The sequence below is a fragment of the Mesocricetus auratus genome, unplaced genomic scaffold (assembly GCF_017639785.1).
Source record: "Mesocricetus auratus isolate SY011 unplaced genomic scaffold, BCM_Maur_2.0 Super-Scaffold_100024, whole genome shotgun sequence".
NCBI lineage: Eukaryota > Metazoa > Chordata > Mammalia > Rodentia > Cricetidae > Mesocricetus > Mesocricetus auratus.
The window spans coordinates 21,553,131-21,571,778 of NW_024429205.1; the positions used below are offsets into that span (position 1 = coordinate 21,553,131).

Below are 18,648 nucleotides of genomic sequence, written 5' to 3' on the forward strand. Positions count from 1 at the left end.
TGGCAGCCTCTGGTCCACACATAACAAGTGAGGCTTAGCTTTTCCTAAGTGGTTCCCTACTCAGAAGAAAGGTCTAGAAGGATCCAATCTTCACACGCTAGGGGCGTGGCCTCCCCGGGGCATATAGATGGCACGTCCTGGTAGATAGGTAGCCAGTGATTCTTTGTCTCATGCCTGTTTGGAGTCTGCCATCCCTTGGAAGGGGAGGTAATACAATCTTCTAAGTGGAATTGGGACAAAGTAGAACCAAACTTGAGTGTCCTTGCTGTCCTTCAGAACCATGGTAAGTTAACCAGCCAACTCCAGCCAGCTGGCCTGGGAGCTGACCCCATTCCTGATGTGTCTCTATGGGGAAACATGTCCAGCCTTTAGAAACTGTCCCCTCTAGAATACATCTTGTTCTAAGCAGGGGACATCTCGTATTTTATTTGGCCAGCAAAAGCAGCTGCCAGGACTCTGAAGACGTGGTAGAATGTTCGACAGTCACTGTTGGGGGTGGGCAGGAAGCCCTTAGCTCCTGGTGGAGGACAGAGAGCAACTGTGGTTATGTTCCCTTACAGGCTCTCCCCTAGGTCCTTTCCCTTACTGCCCAGAACTGGGGTACACAACAAGGACCTAACCCCTGGGGCTTTGTAATCATACTTTTCATCAGGATCGCCAGCCTGCAAATAATGACACAGAGACTTATTAGTTATGAAAGCTCAGCCTAGAGCTTAGGCTTGTTCCTAACTAGCGCTTGTAACTTGAATTAACCCATTTATATTAATCTACATCTGTCACGTGGTGTTACCTCTTTTCCATCTTGCACCTCCTGTTTCTTCATCTGGCTGTCGACTCCGCCCTTCTTCCCAGAGTCCCCTCTGCCTTGGAAGTCCCTCCTAACTTCTTCCCAGCTGTTGGCCATTCTACTTTATATTACACCATTCACAGCAGTACATTTCCGCACAGTGTACAAATATCCCACAGCAGGGATTCCAATATTCTGGGCTCCCTGGAAACCAGAGGATGCCCAGAGCTGCCTGTGGACACATGGTGTGGGGAATGCCCCTGATGTAAGCAACTCCATATCTGCTCCATGGAGCATATATTTATGACAAAGGACACCATCTGATCTCTGGGGAATGCAAGGAGGCAGGGCTCTTGGGCACAGGAGCTGCTCAGTTCACCCACTGATTCTGCCTTCCGAGCAGAAAGCTACAGGGACCCCCTTCTCCCCTTACAGGAGAACCACTCGGCCAATGAGTATGTCAAGCATGTCCAGCGGGCCTTGGACATCCTCTATGAGGAGGTAGGAGGGGATAGTGAGCAGTCCATTTCCTGGTCCTGCAAGCAGCCCTGCTTTTTCCCATGGCTGCCATATGTGGAGCCCCTCCCCACCCCCATCCCCACCCCCCTGCCCCCGAGTGCATCTAGGCAAGTTACAGGACAGCTTCTAACTGGCTTGGAAGCTGGACAGTGGCATAGCAAAGAGCTCCCACTGGCCTGGGTTTGCAGGCGGGCACTGTGGTTTTTATTAGCACTGGGATGCTGGGATTTCTCTGGGTCTCAGCTTCCCTACCTCATGAGGTGAGACACTGAAGAGTCAGTGGGATCACATAGCCCCCTCCGCAGGCATCCATTTCTCCCATGGTAATATCAGGCAGGGCGAGGTTAGACTGGAGACTGTCCTTCAGGCTGCCTACCCCCAACTCATAAAACCCACACCTCTGCTTCCTGCAGCTTCCCAGGGCTTTCATCAATGTGGTGGAGGTCATGGAGCTGGCTGGCCTGCACCAGGGCCAAAATGGGCAGTGTGCCATGCTGCCGTCAGTTCAGTAAGTATGCAGGGCATGGTTGCCTGGGGTGGGCAGGGCCAGGAGCCAGGGACTTAGAAAACACTTGGAACCGACTATAGAACCAAATGCCTACTCCATTCCCCAGGTAGTGGTCTGCTTTTCTATGAAGTGGCACATCAAAAACCCATAAGACTCCCAACACTTCTGAGTCCAAATTCTACCCTCAAAGTCTACTTCCTGCAAGGGACAGTGAGTTTCAAGGATACCTCCAGTGTCCCTAAAATACTGCTACTGGGGAACAATTGAACCTGAACCCACAGTCTCTCTAGACCTCTGAGTACTTGCCTTTAAAATAGGGGTAACTCATTCCCCAAAAGCAGCACCAACAGGAAATACGTAGTCTAGAACAGGCTCTCAGGAGATAGCCTTTATCACTTATCAAAAGCAGAACTTGGAGGTCAGCTAGGAATGGGCATTTGGGACACTGAGGTTTTAAAAGGTCACTGTGGAACTTGGACAGGAATTTGACATCTTTCGAGGCCTTGAGGACTCAGTTTCTACAGCTGTGGCTGAGGGATCCTACCTGATGGCAAATAGATGCCCTCTAAAGGTGGCAAAGGAATCAGATCCCCAGGTAGAATGACCATGGTTACTAAGAAAAGTCCTTCTCATGCCTCAGGTCCTAGTATTGGATCCTACCTCATCAAGATATTTTAGGCCTTCCAATAGCCTTCACACACTAGACTCAGGACTGTGGAAGCCAGAGCCGTCCTTCCCAAAACTCTACCCCTTCTCCACCCTGGTCTTCTCTGACAGTTGATACAGTCATCCTAGAAAATGGAGGGGCTATACTTTGCCTTAGCTGCCAACCCTTCCAACTGTAAACAAGTATCTTGTATTGATCCAAATACCTCAAAATACTTCAGACAATCTATGAGAACAGGGTTTTCTTGGTTCTTGGTTTCAGAGCTTTTAGTCCATGGTCTCTTGGCCCTATGACACATTTTTTGGTGGGAATAGATGGGGGAACATGACCATTCACTTCATGGAGGCTACAAGACAGAGTTAGTAGGAGAGCAAAGGGCGTGACTGCTGTGACTTCTTCAAGCAGGCTCCACCTCCTAACGGTTCTACCACCACACAATAGTGCCAAACACTGGGACCAAGCCTTCGTTCTGCACGTGAGATTTTAGGGAACACGGACGATCCCAACATGGCACACCTTTTTCACCTCACTCCTGAGTTAGGGCTCTGTGACCAGGGTCCAAGCGTTGTAGGGATACTTGTGTGCCAAGCCCCACATCCATTGGGCAGCACAGGCAGCCCCCTGTGGGCAGAAACTCCTGTCAGGAGGGCACAGCTGGGCCACCCCAAGGAAGCCTCAACGCAAGATGCCTTGTCTTGTAGGAACTGCAGTTGCTTTAAACACACTCAAAGTCCCGTGGCGATGCAGGAACTGAAGAAAGTGAACTGGAACCTCCAGGTGAGTCTTGACCCTCTCTTCCTCCTGTCTAGGATGGGGGCCCATGCTGCTCTCTCTGAGGGGGACTCAGCACTTGTGTATCAACCAGGGGTTGGCTGAGAGCCAGTGACTCCCTCAAATGCAGGTCCTAGCTCTCCAAGTATTTATCCAGGAAAACTGGATGCCATCGTCGGAGAAAGATGGAGTGGAGGGACACAGTGACAGATGGAAGAAACCCTGACTCGGGGTCAGCCCTGAGCAAGTAGCAGCATAGGTCACTTCCCTTATCTGACCTTTATGAGGGGAACAGTTAGTGTACTGGCTCCCACTTCCTTCCACTCCCCCTCCCCACAAGCAGAAAACTTAGCCCCAATGACATCTACTTCCCTAACACCGCTACGCACCTGTACCTCCCTCCCTTGCCTCCCCCCGTTTGGAATCAGCCCGCCCAAAGCCTTGTTGCAAACCAAGTAATATTCCTCTCCGAAGCCCCCAATGACTCCCTCTTCACTCAACATCAAGTTAGGTCTGCACTGGGTGGACCTTCCAGCTATCTGTGCTTTTACCTCCATTTACCAGATGAACCATGAAGTCCTTATTGTACATGCAGCTAATTTAATCCTCTTACTATTCCATGTTTTGGTACTTAGGTCCAAAACCCGTGGGCTCCCTACCCCTGTCATCCTAAATTCCCAGGCATTTTTGGAGAGTTGACGAAACACTCCCCATGCAGTGGGGGCAGCCAGACCCGTGGCCAATGCAATGTCATCAGTGGCTCAGATGTAGCCTCTCGGGATGAAACTAATAGAGCCTGTTAATGGAGACCTTCTCTAGCCGGGGCCCTTGACCCTTATCCTAAGATGCAGATGTTTGCTACAAGCAGGATGAGTCCAGGTGTGGGCCAGCATAGTCCCTTTAAGTTCCTGTTGCCTAGGGTGGGTCCACCGCTGCCACAACCAGCCCATAGCATCCAAAGCCTCGCCTCTTTACCCGCAGAGTGGCATCTCCGGGCTCTCCTACAGGCACCAGTACATGCAGCGGGAGGACTTTGCGGTCGTCGTCCAGCCTTTCTTCCGGCAGACTCTCATTCCACTGGATGAGGTAAGCTGCAGCTATTTCTAGGAAGCTCTTCAACGCAGCCCTCGTTTTCATTGTCGGGCTCTAGGAAGGCTCCTGGAGGAGTTGTTCTTCAACTGTGTGTGGGTATGGTTGGAACTCAGACGTTCTTAGAAACAATAAAGTGAGCAGTGACCAAGCGCTCTCCCACCCCCCACCCCAGAACGGAAAGTCCTCGCATCTTCATTCTCAGGACAGGGATGAGCTAGGAAAGCTGTGATTCATGTTTGCTAAAGGAGGGTCGCCATCAGTGTCCGAGGCAGGTGGAAGGGGAATGCTGTGTCACCTGCTGGGAGGGGAAGCAGGCAGCCACGTGGAGATGGTAACCTCCTCGTCTCTGGTCACAGCTAGGGGACACAGACCTCACCTTCTTCTCCGAAGACTGTCTCCACTTCTCAGAACGCGGGCATGCTGAGATGGCCATTGCCCTCTGGAACAACATGGTAAGTGGCTGAGGGAGCTACCTAAGGCTTTTGGTTCCTTCCTGCAAGAGGACAAACTACTGACATGGTTTGTTTTTCCCTAAGCTCAACTATTGCTCCTGGTGTACTTTTGAAGTGTTTATGTGAGCAGGTGCACAGGTTAGAACGTTGGATATCCTGCTCTGTCATTCCCTGCCTGTCCCCCAGAGTGCTGGTGCCAACCACCACTGTGGGCACCTCCACGTTGCCTGGTACCTTCCTCAGCCGGCTCCCAACGTTGGCTTCTCCCTAACCGCATCACCTCCCCCTCTCTAGCAACCAAAGCAGCACGTAAGCCTCATTAACTGCAGACTCAGCTTTCCTCCTCTCCTGTTGCCTTGGGGTTTTCCTCCCACTGACATCATCCGTCTGCCCAGTTCCAGAACTTTCCATCATACTCCTTTTCAGCACAAGATTCTAAATTGCCATCAAAAACATTTTTGAAATGTCCCTCCACCTGCTTCCTCAATTTATCTTGGTTTTCTTGATTCTTGTAGCCCAGGCTGACCTGATGCTCTCAAGGCTGCCTTCCAAATGCCAGAATTATAGCTGTATCTGGCTTTGGATGTATGTGTTTCATTGTTTTCTTACTGGGTACTGAACCGAGGGCATCACACACACACCTGCCACTGAGCTATATCCCCAGGACTCATCCTTTATTTTCTAAACAAGGTCTCACTAGGTTGCTATGGAATCTATTTCCTGTCTTATGCTCCCCTAAAGATCTGAGGGAAAAGCAAAGTTCCTGCTCTTCCCTTCCCAGATTTCCCAGCAAGCCATATCTGCTTACAGCTGGGACTCTTGGGGGATGGAGGACCTCCTGAGGCTCAATAGTCAGATTGATGCTCACACATGACCAAATCCATGGGTCTCTACTGTGAGGATTAACAGCATGGTTCTCACCTTTTTGTTCCATGAAGGCAGGAGGAAGGGGTTTAAAAGCACTGGTAACACAAGATAGTCTTGGTTCCCCAGCCATACCCCAAATTAAAAAAAAAAAAAGCTAAATTAAAACTACCCTCAGAGTCCCTCATCCTGTGTAATTTGGGGGAGTAATTACAGAGTCCCATGTTTTCATCCCAAACCGTCTCAGACACATGTCTCTAGCATCCCACCAACTCTCTAGTCGTCGTCTTACTGGAATGTCACCCTTAGAGTCACAGCGGATAAATTGGCTGTTAGAGCTGTAACAGGTCTGAGGGGTCATCCAGCCAGAACACTCTGTAACTAAGATCTAGAGACATGAGCCAGTTCTAGCCTCACACAGCCTGGTGGCCCAGCTAATAACACCAACCTCCCTCCCTCCCGCTCCCAGCCTGATAAGCACATATACAGCTGGTGAATTCATGTCTCAAAGCCAGAGTCCTATGACATAGTGTCTGCACTTTGGCTGATGTTCCCAGGGCACCAAATGTACTTTAAGTCATGACACCTCTTGCCTCTCCTCCTCCCTCTAGAGATCTACAAACCCTATGCCAGTCATACTTACATCTACTTAGCATTCATCTTTGGACTCACAGCCCCTATTATACAACAGTTCTTAGCCCTGAATGCATATGAGAATCCTCCGGAGCCTTTAATGGCTGAGTCATCTCCCCGGATCAACCTCTGGTGATTTTTAAATATAGTTGAGTGTTTACAAACACTTCAGCAAGCTCTTGTGTATCTAACGATGCTGAACCTATGTATTTCCTGAGACCCAACAGTTTTATCCCCGAAGAGAAGAATATACAAGTGTCCACTAAAAAGATACATACTATAACATACTATAGTTTTCATTGCAGCAGCATACACAAACCCCAAGTGTTCATCAACAAACTGTTGTGCATCCATAAGCTGGAGTATTTTCACACACCAAGAGTAAGCAAACTTCAACAGCAGATGCTCACACACACGCGCGCGCACACACACGCACACGCACACGCACGCACACGCACACACACACACACACGCACACGCACATGCACACACACACACATCTACCTCAAAGGCAAGCTGCTAACTATAAGGCATTAAGTCAGTGTTGTCTTCTGTGATGTTCTCTCTTTGGGTGCCTAGGATTAGGGGAAGGTGTGGGAGGAGTCTTTGAGTACCGGTCATGTTCTCTTTATCCAAATGAACCCCTGCTTATTTGCAATGTATTTGTTTCTCTCGGTTAGCTTCTAGAAATAGTCCTTTTAAAACATAGCAATGGGGCTGGACACATCTTGTCATCTATCATAAGAGTGCATACTGCTCTTGCAGAGACCCCAAGTTCAGTTCCTAGTTGCGTCAGACAGTGTCTTAGTTAGGTTTCTATTGCTGCTGTAAAACACTGTCCCCCAAGAGAACTTGAGGGGAAAAGGGTTTATTTCAGCTTAAAGTCTCACAGCACAGCAGAGTCCATCAATGAAGGAAGCCAGGGCATGAACTCAGGCACGAACTTGGAGGAACACTGCTTGCTGGCTTGCCCAGCCTGCTTTCTTACGGCATCCAGGGACACTGCCCACGCCACTCACTCATTAAGGAAATGTGCCGCACACAGACCTATCGTCTAATCTTATGGAGGTATTTTCTCATCTGTGGTTCCCTCTTCTCATAACTATTGCATGTGCCAAGTTGACAAAAACCTATCCAGCACAGGAAGTTTACCATTGCTTATAAACTGTAAGGGGATCTGATGCCCTTCTGGTCCTCTAGGGCAGCTGTCCTCCTGTGTACACACACACACACACACACACACACACACACACACACACACACACACACATATATATATATATATATTTGATAAATAATTTGTCTGGAGTAGGCCTTAGACATCTTTCTTCCCTCCTTTTGAGATAGGGTCTCACTATATATCCCTGGCCAGCCATATAAACCAAGCTGGTCTAGAACTGACAGATCTGCCTGACTGCTAGGATTAAAGTCACATGCCACTATAACAGAAAAGAAGGAAACAGGTTAGATCCCTTTGGCACAGCATACAAGGCTTTGGGGGACTTGGCCCCTTTCTCTGGCAATCATGCTAGGGAGCCCCTGCCTCTATTTTACACTTTTCTTTCCCACCTTGCCTACTCTAAACATTCAAGGGAAAGCTTCCCTGGGGACCTCTTATACCTCTCCAGGCCAGTGGCAGTGGAGGCCAGTTCCCAAGCCCAGAGATTGGCTGCATCACCGGTACCCCACAGTGCCTGTGTTAGGAATGGTTGTTTCTAGAAAAAAAAAAAACTCCATTTCCTGGAGTTGCACCAAGGCTTTTTCCCTTGTTAGTATTTCCATACAAGTCCTGCAGACTTCCATTTCTCCATCCATTCATCAACCAACTATCCAGCACTATTGTGTGGTAGGTACTGTTCCAACAGAGTAAATAATACCCCTGTCTCTCATGGAGTGTTAATAGTGGGGCCAGGAAAAGACAGATGAGAATCAAGTCAGATAGGTCAACAAGATCATATACAACTGACCACATTGAGCTTTACAAGAAGTGGAGACATGGGGTAGTGTTGAGGGTGGCACTGATGGCATGTGAATTGAATGTCAAGAGGTTGCCAGGCAGCCAGAGGTCCGGGCCACGGTGTTCCAGGGAGAAGAAACAGGACCCATGTGGCGTGGAGTCAGGAATGAAGCTTCTGAGGAACACACAAGCCAGTGTGATGCTCCGGGGGTCAGGAACCAGGGTCAGAAAGACAGGCAAGCGCCATATCCTCGGCTGTTTTAAACACGGGGCTGACGTGTCCTGCTTGCCCTCTGGTCACTGCAGACATGGGCTGGGACAAAAGACACAAGTAGAAATTTAGCATGAGCGGAATGTGGCTGGGCCCAGGGTGACAGCCATGGAGGAGAGCTGTGATCATCTTAGGGTGTGCTTAAAACTGACTGGGTGAAGCTTGGGGTCTAGAGCACTGAGCAAATGTCAAACAGCAAGAGAGACATCGACTTAGAAATCGTGTTCTGTTTCGGACGTGGGAAGTTAGAGCTGCTCCCTAGACATCTACACAGAGGCCCTGGGGTCTACTACAGGCAAGAGCTCAAATGGGAAAGTCCAGGTGAGGTTTGACAATCACAACAGAAAAGTGGCATTAATACCCCAATGTAGTATTTGGAACCACAGAATTAGCTGCCCTAAGGGAGGAGTAAGCAGCAGGGAATCAGAGGGCCGATTACCAAGGGGCAGGTTGGGGGGGGGGACTTGGTATGAATATAACTGACTGCAAAAACGTTATAAAGAGTGACAGTCCAGGTGGTGAAGGAGGGCTGAGGGTGGAGTAGATGCACTCTGGTGTGAACCAACAGGAAGAGGTAATAGAGGCTCACTGAGCCCCAGGGTCACAGCTGTCCTCTGTGCCAGCAGGTTTCAGAACAGCCCTGGGGATCAGCCAACCACACCGTTAACCTTCATTCTATCCCAGCACTTCCGCTTGCTAGAGCACAGTTGTGTCTCCTTGGCTCTAAGAAAGCGGAAATAGATCTGCATCCATCGCCCATGCCACTTCATACATACTTCCATGTCGTCATTTCTCTGGAAGCCCTAAAATAAATGTCCTAAAAATTCCACCAGTGAGCACCAGCCACCCTGCTGCCTTGGAGAAAGCAACTGGTCGCCCCTGTGTGGCCATTGGTGGCTGAGCCAGGGTTCAGAGGTGTGCTTGTGGTTTGTGGCATCTCTCCCAAGCCCGGAGTCATTCCCTATCCTCTGAGTTCCCAAGAAATGGGTGTGGAAGGCATTCAGACAGCAGACAGTGAGATCAGGGCCCAGGTCTGTCACCGGCGTGGACAGAGTATTTACTTCCTGCATGGTCAGGGCTTGGTGGCCAAGAACGGACCTGAAGCAAATTACAGTGGATGAAGGCGAGACCAGTTCAAAGTACCTGGTTTTTTTTTTAAAGATTTATTTATTTATTTATTTATTTATTTATTTATTTATTTATTTATTACATATACAGTGTTCTGCCTACATGCCAGAAGAGGGTACCAGATTGAACTGTAGATGGTTGTGAGCCATCATGTGGTTGCTGGGAATTGAACTCAGGACCCCTGGAAGAGCAGTCAGTGCTCTTAACCTCTGAGCCATCTCTCCAGCCCCCAAAGTACCTGATCTTTTCCTCTCCTTCGGACACAAGTCCAGGACAGACTACTACCTACGTTTTGCTGAGATGGGGGTATATATTCCTGCTACTTCTTCCACAGCCTGATATGGAAGCATTTAACAGCACCCCACCGAAGCACAGCTGCTCCCTGGGATATTTCAAGTAAATGTTTTTGTCTGTGTGACAACCCTTAAACCAGCTCCAGTGAGGTTCCAGTTTAACGCTGGCAAGCCAAGAGTAGTAAGGATGTCATGGTAACCAATATGCTTTCAAAGTTCTCCTGAAACTGACTAGCCGCACACACACTTGCACAAGTTGGTAAATATGATCACTATTTCATAAAATTGAAGATAGTGTCTTCAATCATGAGTGGAGAGGCAGTTGGCATTCTGGTCCCAGACCTTTGAGAGACTCACTATGGCCCGATTGTTCTTTCCTGGGGCCCTGATGTCCTTCTGGGTAAGTCTCAAAGCATCAACTCAGGGGTCCTGCCCAGTTCAGTCAGACTTTTTCTCCCTGTGAGTTCAAAGTCAGCTAGGGTCAGAGCTGCTGTGCAGCAGATCTTACCAAGTTGCTGATTTGAACCTGCCCTTCCAAAAGAGTATCCACGTAAGCCAGACCCCAACTTTCCACACAATCAAGGTATGCTTTTTCTCCTTCCAGCTGGAACCAGTGGGCCGTAAGACAACCTCCAATAACTTCACATACAGCCGAACGAAACTCAAGTGTCCTTCACCTGTGAGTGAACAATGAGTACCCTACCCGTCCTAAGTTGACTGAATGGGTGGGGGTGGGACTTAACCATACTGCCACTCACAGCATCACAACCTCCCCTTCTGGCTGCCACAAAATAAGGGAAGCAGGAGCCAGCAACTCCATTGGTAGAGAGGAGTCATGCCAGACAGTGCTGGCTAGATGCTTTAAACTACTTTACCTTCAGAAGGATTTGCGGATCCTGTAGTGCCCAGCCGGACACTAGGAGCTCAAGGATGGGAGGTGACCATGAAGACACTGTCTGTTCCCACCTGTCCCTTCAGCTCTCCAGCATCCTCTGCTTGCTTCTAAACACTGAATGGCTATCCTGAAAAGTAAATCCATTCTTGTCAAGGATGTTGGACTCCATGTCTGGTCACCACTACCCAGAGGGGGGGACCTGCTTCTCACTATTTCACACTTCACACCCCAGGCAAATGGCCCCACTTCCCAGAGGAGTCCCATGAGTGTGGTTTTACTTCCATTCGCTACTGACTTTGACTGAAAATGTTCACCCCCTTCTGACCCCACCCATTGGTCCCTCATCCCCTGGGCTACTCTCCACCTCGTCTTGTTCTACGGCTCCTGCCTCCTCTCCTTTTTAATGTGGTTGTTCCTGCACAGCTCCCTCCTGGACAATGAGAAGATATATATCCTTAGTCCACAGTTGCTCATCAGAGCTCCCAACCTGGGAGCAGTGCCTGAGGTTTGTTTGCTAAGAGGGCAGGAGACCCACAGAGGCAGGCTCAGATGCCTGCCCTCCCATCCACTTCTCCCTTGGGTGCTTGAATCCACTACAAGACCAGGGCTCCTCTTGCCCTGAGTTTTCCTGAGCCCTGGGCACTCTTGGAATGGGAAACTACCAGATGGACTCAGAGCAGCCTGCACCTCAAGAGTCTTCTAATAGTAGCTTACCAATTCCCCATCTCTCAAAATTACATTTGGTGAGAAAACAAAGAGAGGTTATAACTGGGTGTTGACCATTTGACAGACCCATCCTCACAGGGAAGGTTCAGGTACAGTGTGAAGGAGATTTACAACAAGGACATGCAGCAGTGAGGTCATCGCTCTCTTTTAGAGATGGAATTTGGGCAGATGGATGGGTGGATAGAAACCTTTAACCTCTGATCCTCCCGCCTCCTTCCCCAGGAAAGCCCTTTCCTCTACACCCTTCGGAATACTCAGCTCCTCCCAGACGTATCATCCTCCAAGGTGCTGTACTGGGCAGTGCCGGTGGCGGCAATAGGTGGCCTGGTAGTTGGCATCCTTGGAATGATGCTGTGGAGAGCCCTGAGACGTTCCTAAAAAGATGTTCTTCCAGCAAGTCCAAATGCTGCCAGTTTCTAGGACACTGAATGGATCTTCACCCAAATTCCCAACTACACTCCTGATCTGGCCTTCAGCTGCAGAAGCCCTGGACACTGTGGCCAACCTTGCTTCTATACTTGGTGCCCTCAGAAGCCAAAGGAACTGTCACTTCTTGGGAACTTGGCTGCTCCAAGGTTTACAGAGGACCAGAGCCTTTAATGAAAGACCGCTTTATTCTTGGCTTAGCCTGGTCCTATCCCTCATCCTCCATCTGATGCATATACAGGTGTAGGAGCCAGAGTGTCTTTAGTCCTATACCAGGTAGGGTTGCGGGGAGGGGGGGATGATAAGACCAGAGTCCAGACTGGCCCTGTCCAGCTCCGTCACAGCCCTATGACAAGCATATATTGTTGCTCACCAAACCCACAGTTTCTAAAGAAACGAAAGCACTGGTTACCTGATGGTAGCTGGAGTCTGGGGCTGACTGGTCAGTGTTCTATTACACTCAGCACCTGCCGTGCCTCGTGTCCAAGACAATGGGAGCCTTGTGATGGCCTCTGAGCTATGCCTGTCACAGCCTGACTAGGAAGACAAACTCCTTCCAGCAAAGAAGAGTCTCTTTGACAATGTAGTTGATCACTGGTAGATGTGTCTGGTTGCTCAGGGAGTTTTCATGGAAGAGAGTATGCCATTTTGGAAGAAAGCCAGATTGGGATATGAATTATATCATATCCCTTCAACCTGATTTTCAAATGGTGCTAATTCTAGGTAATTTCTAATTCTACATTAGCTGATCTGAGAGGAATCTGGATTAAATCTGAAAATACAGACCACTGTCTCGGAGCAAGGCCAGAGCTGTATGCCTCATATACATTCTCCCTTTTATTTTGCACAAAACCACGGGGGGGGGACTTTGAAAATGGCGGTGGTGATCATCACTGCGAATGTACTAAATGCCAATGAATTATTTTTAAAAACTATTGTATGCCATGTTAATTTCACCTCAAAGAACCTAACAAGAATCCAGAAGTACCACCTGATCATGTTAAGTATCTCTATAATTCCAAAGCACGGGATGATGGTGCAAGTTAGAACCCCGTATATTCAAAGCCCGTTCTCACGCTCAACTTCTCAGATTCTATATCAATAAAACTGGAATGCAAGCACCCATTTGTCTTGCCTCACAGCACTTTTGAAAAGCAGATTATACAGAGGCACTTGTTACCCCCAAAACACCATACAAATGAAAACGTGTCATTTTTAGTAAAAGGTTGGGCCAAAGCCCTGGGGATGGGTGGTAGTCTCAAGGGATGGAGACTGAATTCCTCTCCTGGGAGCTCATCATCTCTTTTAGGGAAGATAAACAAGAACTCAGTGTCTGAGTTCTCCTGGGCTTCCGATTCTGCCTCTATGAATAGTGTACTGTGCCCTGTTCATTCCATGAACTGTATAAGCACATCCCCAGATGCTTCTCATGTGAGATGAGTTCCAAACCATGTGCTTCCTTTTTTCCCAGCCCCCGTTCCTCTTGTACTACCATGCTGGTGTTGAGTGTGCCAGGTTTTTGGATCAGGTGTTGTCTGGGGTTGGGGTGGAAAGAGGAACAGACAACACCTGATCCAAAAACCTGGCACACTCAACACCAGCATGGTAGTACAAGTGGAAAATTCCATGCCTGACCCTGTATGACATTGAAACATTGTGTGGAGTTACCTGCAGACTACTTGTGGCTGGCTTGTCCGAAACAAAGTGGGTCTCATCTTTATACTTCGGTTCCATCCTTAAGGTATCTCAACTACATACATACAAATACCCAAGAAAATACACAATCCAAAACACTCGTATCACGCATTTTGGATGAGGGACTCAGGATCTGTGTCACTGAAGGTGTGCCATGTCCTTTTAGGTAAACAGTCTAGGTCACGCCCAAAGCCACACCATGAACAAAGCCAATAATTTCCAGGGATGTTATCCTCTGTGGTAAGCCCCATGGAAGCTTTTAAACTCATAAAGGAAAGATTAGGGTGGATTAAACCTAGTCAGAATCTTTCAGCAAGGCTTTTGGAACATTAATTGAGCTCTGAAAGATGGAGTGATGATCTTGTTAGAGGCCCAAGGGGAATAATTGAGCCATTAAGAGTGGTAATTCTGCATAGGTAGAGAAAGGGATGGGCCTGGTCTGTATCAAGGTGCTGTCTGGGGAAATGAGGAGTCAGCCACTGGAAGGACCACGTGGAGAAGGCAAGGGGCTAGCAGTGACTTGTGGTTATGATTTGTGGCAGTGTGCCTCTCAGTGGGAACTGTGAATGACAGCGAGGAAGACCCATTCAAAGGAACGTGTTCTCAGGAAGGTTGAGGGCCGGGGCTGCCGTCCAGGTGGCAGCGTGCCTACTGGGATGAATGAAGCCCTGGGTTGGATCTCCAGCACCAGTAAGTCAGAAGTGATGGCACTCAGAAGTACAGACAGGGGACTCACAAGCTCAAGGTCATCCTTGGCTACATAGTGATTTCAAAACAAGCCTGGGCTACATGAGACCCTGAAAATAGAGAGGTGGGAGAGTAAGAGAGGGTACAAGAAGAAAACTGACATCGTTCTAGCACTTGGACCAGGCCGGACAGGCACCCCATCCATTCCTGTCATCACCTTCTCTGCACAGAGAAAGAACCCAAGATTCAGAGAAGAGGGAACTGACTTGGTTGTTTTCATTACAGACAGTGGAAAATAATTCCACAGTAGAAGAATAGCCTCCAAACAGAAAATGACCACCAAGTTCAGTCATGAGTTGAACCCAACTGCAGATGAATCGTCTATAAAATCAAATAAAAACCTGGAAGCGTAGGACATGAGTAGCACAGTGACAGTTCTATCATTGCCCTGGGCAGAAGAACTCACCTGATTGATAACCTGTGATTTTAAGAATTAACTTCAAGCCGGGTGGTGGTGGCACTCACCTTTAATCCCAGCACTTGGGAGACAGAGGCAAGCAGATCTCTGAGTTCAAGCTCAGCCTGGTCTACAGAGCAGAAAGGCTACATGGAGAGAAACCCTGTCTTGAAAAAAAAAACAAGAAAAAACGATCCCCCCCCAAAAAAAAATTAACTCCAAAGATTTGTAGCCAGTCTTTTCATAAGCAAAACCAAACAGTCAGGGAGAGTGAGAATCCGATGTCACAATCAGACCTGACAGAGCACTCGAGAGGGATCACAGTTTTGTTACCTAATGACAGCCAGGTCCTGAGATTTATGTAGTTAGACGATTGTGTCACCGTGAGATCGTGGAGTAGCTTACACTAGCCTAAACAGTACAGGCCGACCAAGAAATGCAGCAAAGCTGGCCATAGTGGTGTACAGCTCTAGTCCCAACCCTGGGGAGGCTGAGGTCAGAGGACCCAAGTTCCATGCCAGCCTGGATAACCCTATATAATGAGACGCTTTCTCAAAGAGAGACAGAGAGAGATGGGGGGGCGGGAGGTGGGGAGCCACAATGTATGAGACTCTTCATAATGTATCATGGCACACCGTTTATAACAACTGTTTTCTTTATAAATACGAAGAATACACTCTACAATAATAGTGTAGGGTATAACTAGTGACACTGTTTCTGAGTGTTGTATATGCTATACTTGTGTACACCATTGTTAGTATCACATGCGTGTGAGTAATGTGTTGCACCAAGACATCAGGACTGAGGGCCGGAGAGATTGGTCAGCTGGTAGGGGACGGCTGTGCAAGCATGAGTTTGGATGCACAAGTACCCACATAGAAATCTGGGTACGGCGGTGAGCATCTATAACCCCAGTCCTAGGAGGAAGGGGGCAGAGACACAGGGCCTGTTAGCCTATCAGAGTTGATGGGCACTAGGTTCAGTGAGAGACCCTGCCTCAAAACTGGAGAGCAGTCGAGGAAGACACCCAAAGTTGACCTGTGACCTCCATGTGCACATGCACACACGGGCAGCCACACTCCTATGTACACATGCTGCGACGGTTCGAGTGTCCTCGAGTGTTTGACAGTGTCATTTGGAAGGGTTAGGAGATCTGGCCTTGCTGGAGGAAGTATGCAACCGAGCAGAGGCGTTGAGGTTTCAAAGCCTCAAGCCAGTTCCAGTTCACTCTCTCTGCTTCCTGCTCACATCTTAAGATGCGAGCTCCCCATGAGGAAAGGAGGGAGGGGGAACTGGGATTGGAATGTAAAAAATAAAAATTAAAAGAAAAAGAAAGAAAAAAGAAGGAAAGATGCGAGCTCTCAGCCATTGCCCCAGCCACCGCGCCTGTCCTGCTACCTCTATTCCCAGCAAGGAAGGACGCTTACGCCTCGGGAACCATAAGCACAAATACACTCTCCTTTCTTTAAGCTGCTCCTAGCTTGGGTCACTATTGCTGTATGAAACACCGTGGCCAAAGCATCTTGGAGACGGAAGGGTTGATTTCCAGATAACAGTCCATCACTGAAGACAGTCAGAACAGGACCTCAACAGGGCAGGAACCTGGAGGCAGGAGCTGATGCAGAGGCCATGGAGGGTGCTGTTTATTGCCTTGTTCCTCATGGATGGCTCAGCCTGCTCTCTTATAGAACCCAGGACCACCAGCACAGGTATGGCCCCACCCACAGTGGGCTGGGCTTTCCCCCATCAGAAAATGCCCTCCAGGTTTGTCTGCTGCCCCATCTTCTGGAGGCATTTTCTTTTTTCTTTTTCTTTTTTTCTTTTTGGTTTTTACGAGACAGGGTTTCTCTGTATTGTTTTGGAGGCTGTCGGTCCAGCCCAGCCTCGAACTCACAGAGAGCCCCCTGCCTCTGCCTCCCGAGTGCTGGGATTAAAGGCGTGCGCCACCACCACCCGGTTGGAGGCATTTTCTTAACTGAGGCTCCCCTCTGATTATTCCAGCTAGTATCAAGCTAACATAAAACTAGCTAATACATTTGCCTTGGCCATAATGCCTTATCACAGCAATGGAAAAGTAACTAACACACACACATACACACACACACACACACACACACACACACACACACAGAGAGAGAGAGAGAGAGAGAGAGAGAGAGAGAGAGAGAGAGAGAGAGAGAGAGAGAGAGAGAGAGAGAGAGAGAGAGAGAGAGAGAGAGAGAGAGAGAGAGAGAGAGAGAATTACTACAGGATAAAAAACCTTCACCTCCATTATAACCTTACGGAAGTACCATTCTATATATGGTCCCCTGTTGGCAAAAATGTCATCACAGTAACACATGAGCATATCTACATGGTTTTTTCTTTTTAAATTGAGGAGTGGGTTGGTAGTTAAGACACTTGTTCCAGAGGACATAGGCTTGGTTCTCAGCATCCTCATCAGATGCTCATAGCCACCTATTACTCTAGTTTCTGATCTTTGAAGGTACCTGCATGCATGTGGTATACATGTATATACTCGGGCACATACACATACAATATTAAGTATTTTTAGGGATAAAAGCTCAAGATGTAAGAACAAGGCAGTATATGTATGGAAGACCTGAGAACCAAATGAAATATGTCATTACTAGAGAAAGTGACTGGTGTGTCTCACGTGGACTGTACACCAGGACTTCCAGCAGTAAGCCTGAGCTGTGACTGAGCCTGACACTATGACATTATGGTGACTTGTGGATTTCTATTTTGTAAAATGCCAGATGTAGTGTCACACACCCAGGATGTAGGAGGCAGAGACAAGCAGAACTGTGAGTTCAAGTTCAGTCTGATATACATAGCAAGTTTCAGGCCAGCTAAAAATAGTGAAACCCTGTCTCAAAAATAAATAATTTTTAAATAATAAAAACCAGGCAGTGGTGGTACATGCTTTCCATCCCAGTACTCAGGAGGCAGAGGCAGGTGGATCTCTGAGTTCAATGCCAGACTGGTCTACAGAGCAAGTTCCAGGACAGCCAAGGTTACATGGAGAAACCCTGTCTTGTCAAAAAAAAAAAAAACCAAAGAACAAAAAATTGTTAAATATTAAAAAGGGGCTGGAGAGATGGCCAGTGGTTAAGAGCACTGACTATTCTTCCAGAGGACCTGGGTTCTCTCCATGTGTCTCCAACGTATGCCTAGAATAGAACTACGGGTCCTAGTGCAGTTACAAAAGGCTCGGTTTTGCACTGGTGCCTGCAGGGAGTGGAATGAATGAGGCAGAAGCTTGCTCCCCACACACGGGGTGGGCAGGGCACATACGTGGCAGGCCTCTATGAGCACTGTGTAAATCCCATTTGGACTGGTCTGCCAGAAGGCCAATCAAAGAGATGGGTGGTGCAGTTCTATGTGCTATTGTGGTGGGTGGCCAAACTCAGGGCCCAGGAAAAAAGACAGCATGGGTTCTCACTCCCTAGTCCCCAAACCTCCCCTGGGATTCAGCTGCCTTCCCTGCCCACCTTGCCAAGGGACTTTGTAATACAACCATTCAAAGTCTGGTTTGAGGCTGTTTACTTCTAGACTTGATTTCCAAGGTAGTAATGGGCTATGGAGTTGGCTGCCAGCTCAGTCAAGTGCTTCAAGCTGCTCCAAACGGACTACTCCATCCTGGCCTAGACCCAAGACCAACTGCATAGTTCAGAAGGCTTAAGGCAAAGCTAAAATACAGGAGCTTTTGTGAAAATCTAATGGAGAATTTTGTTTTGTTTTGTTTTTGTTTGTTTGTTTTTGAGACAGGGTTTCTCTGTGTAGCTTTGGAGCCTGTCCTGTAACTCACTCTGTAGAC

General features: G+C 48.3%; 1 protein-coding gene and 1 long non-coding RNA gene across 5 annotated transcripts in view; one reads left to right on the forward strand and one right to left on the reverse strand.

Annotated features, from left to right (window-relative positions):
* The window catches only part of Plb1 (phospholipase B1), a 121,844-nt gene extending 109,070 nt beyond the window's left edge, over window positions 1–12,774 (forward strand). For 3 of the 4 annotated variants that reach the window (XM_040730915.1, XM_040730916.1, XM_005073567.4), the window contains 7 exons: window positions 1,223–1,288; window positions 1,720–1,814; window positions 3,183–3,258; window positions 4,234–4,338; window positions 4,701–4,796; window positions 10,547–10,621; window positions 11,786–12,774. In XM_040730915.1, coding sequence (XP_040586849.1) covers window positions 1,223–1,288; window positions 1,720–1,814; window positions 3,183–3,258; window positions 4,234–4,338; window positions 4,701–4,796; window positions 10,547–10,621; window positions 11,786–11,941 — 669 coding nt within the window. In that variant the 3' untranslated portion in view covers window positions 11,942–12,774. Of the gene's footprint in view, window positions 1–1,222; window positions 1,289–1,719; window positions 1,815–3,182; window positions 3,259–4,233; window positions 4,339–4,700; window positions 4,797–10,546; window positions 10,622–10,823; window positions 10,994–11,785 lie in introns of those variants that run through there. The other variant, XM_040730917.1, reaches the window with a different exon arrangement.
* The window catches only part of LOC110341531, a 30,999-nt gene continuing 20,483 nt past the window's right edge, over window positions 8,133–18,648 (reverse strand). The window contains exons 2-3 of the long non-coding RNA XR_002383500.2: window positions 10,818–10,964; window positions 8,133–8,563 (exon numbers count right to left, since the gene is read on the reverse strand). This is a non-coding gene — a long non-coding RNA (uncharacterized LOC110341531). The remainder of the gene's footprint in view (window positions 8,564–10,817; window positions 10,965–18,648) is intronic.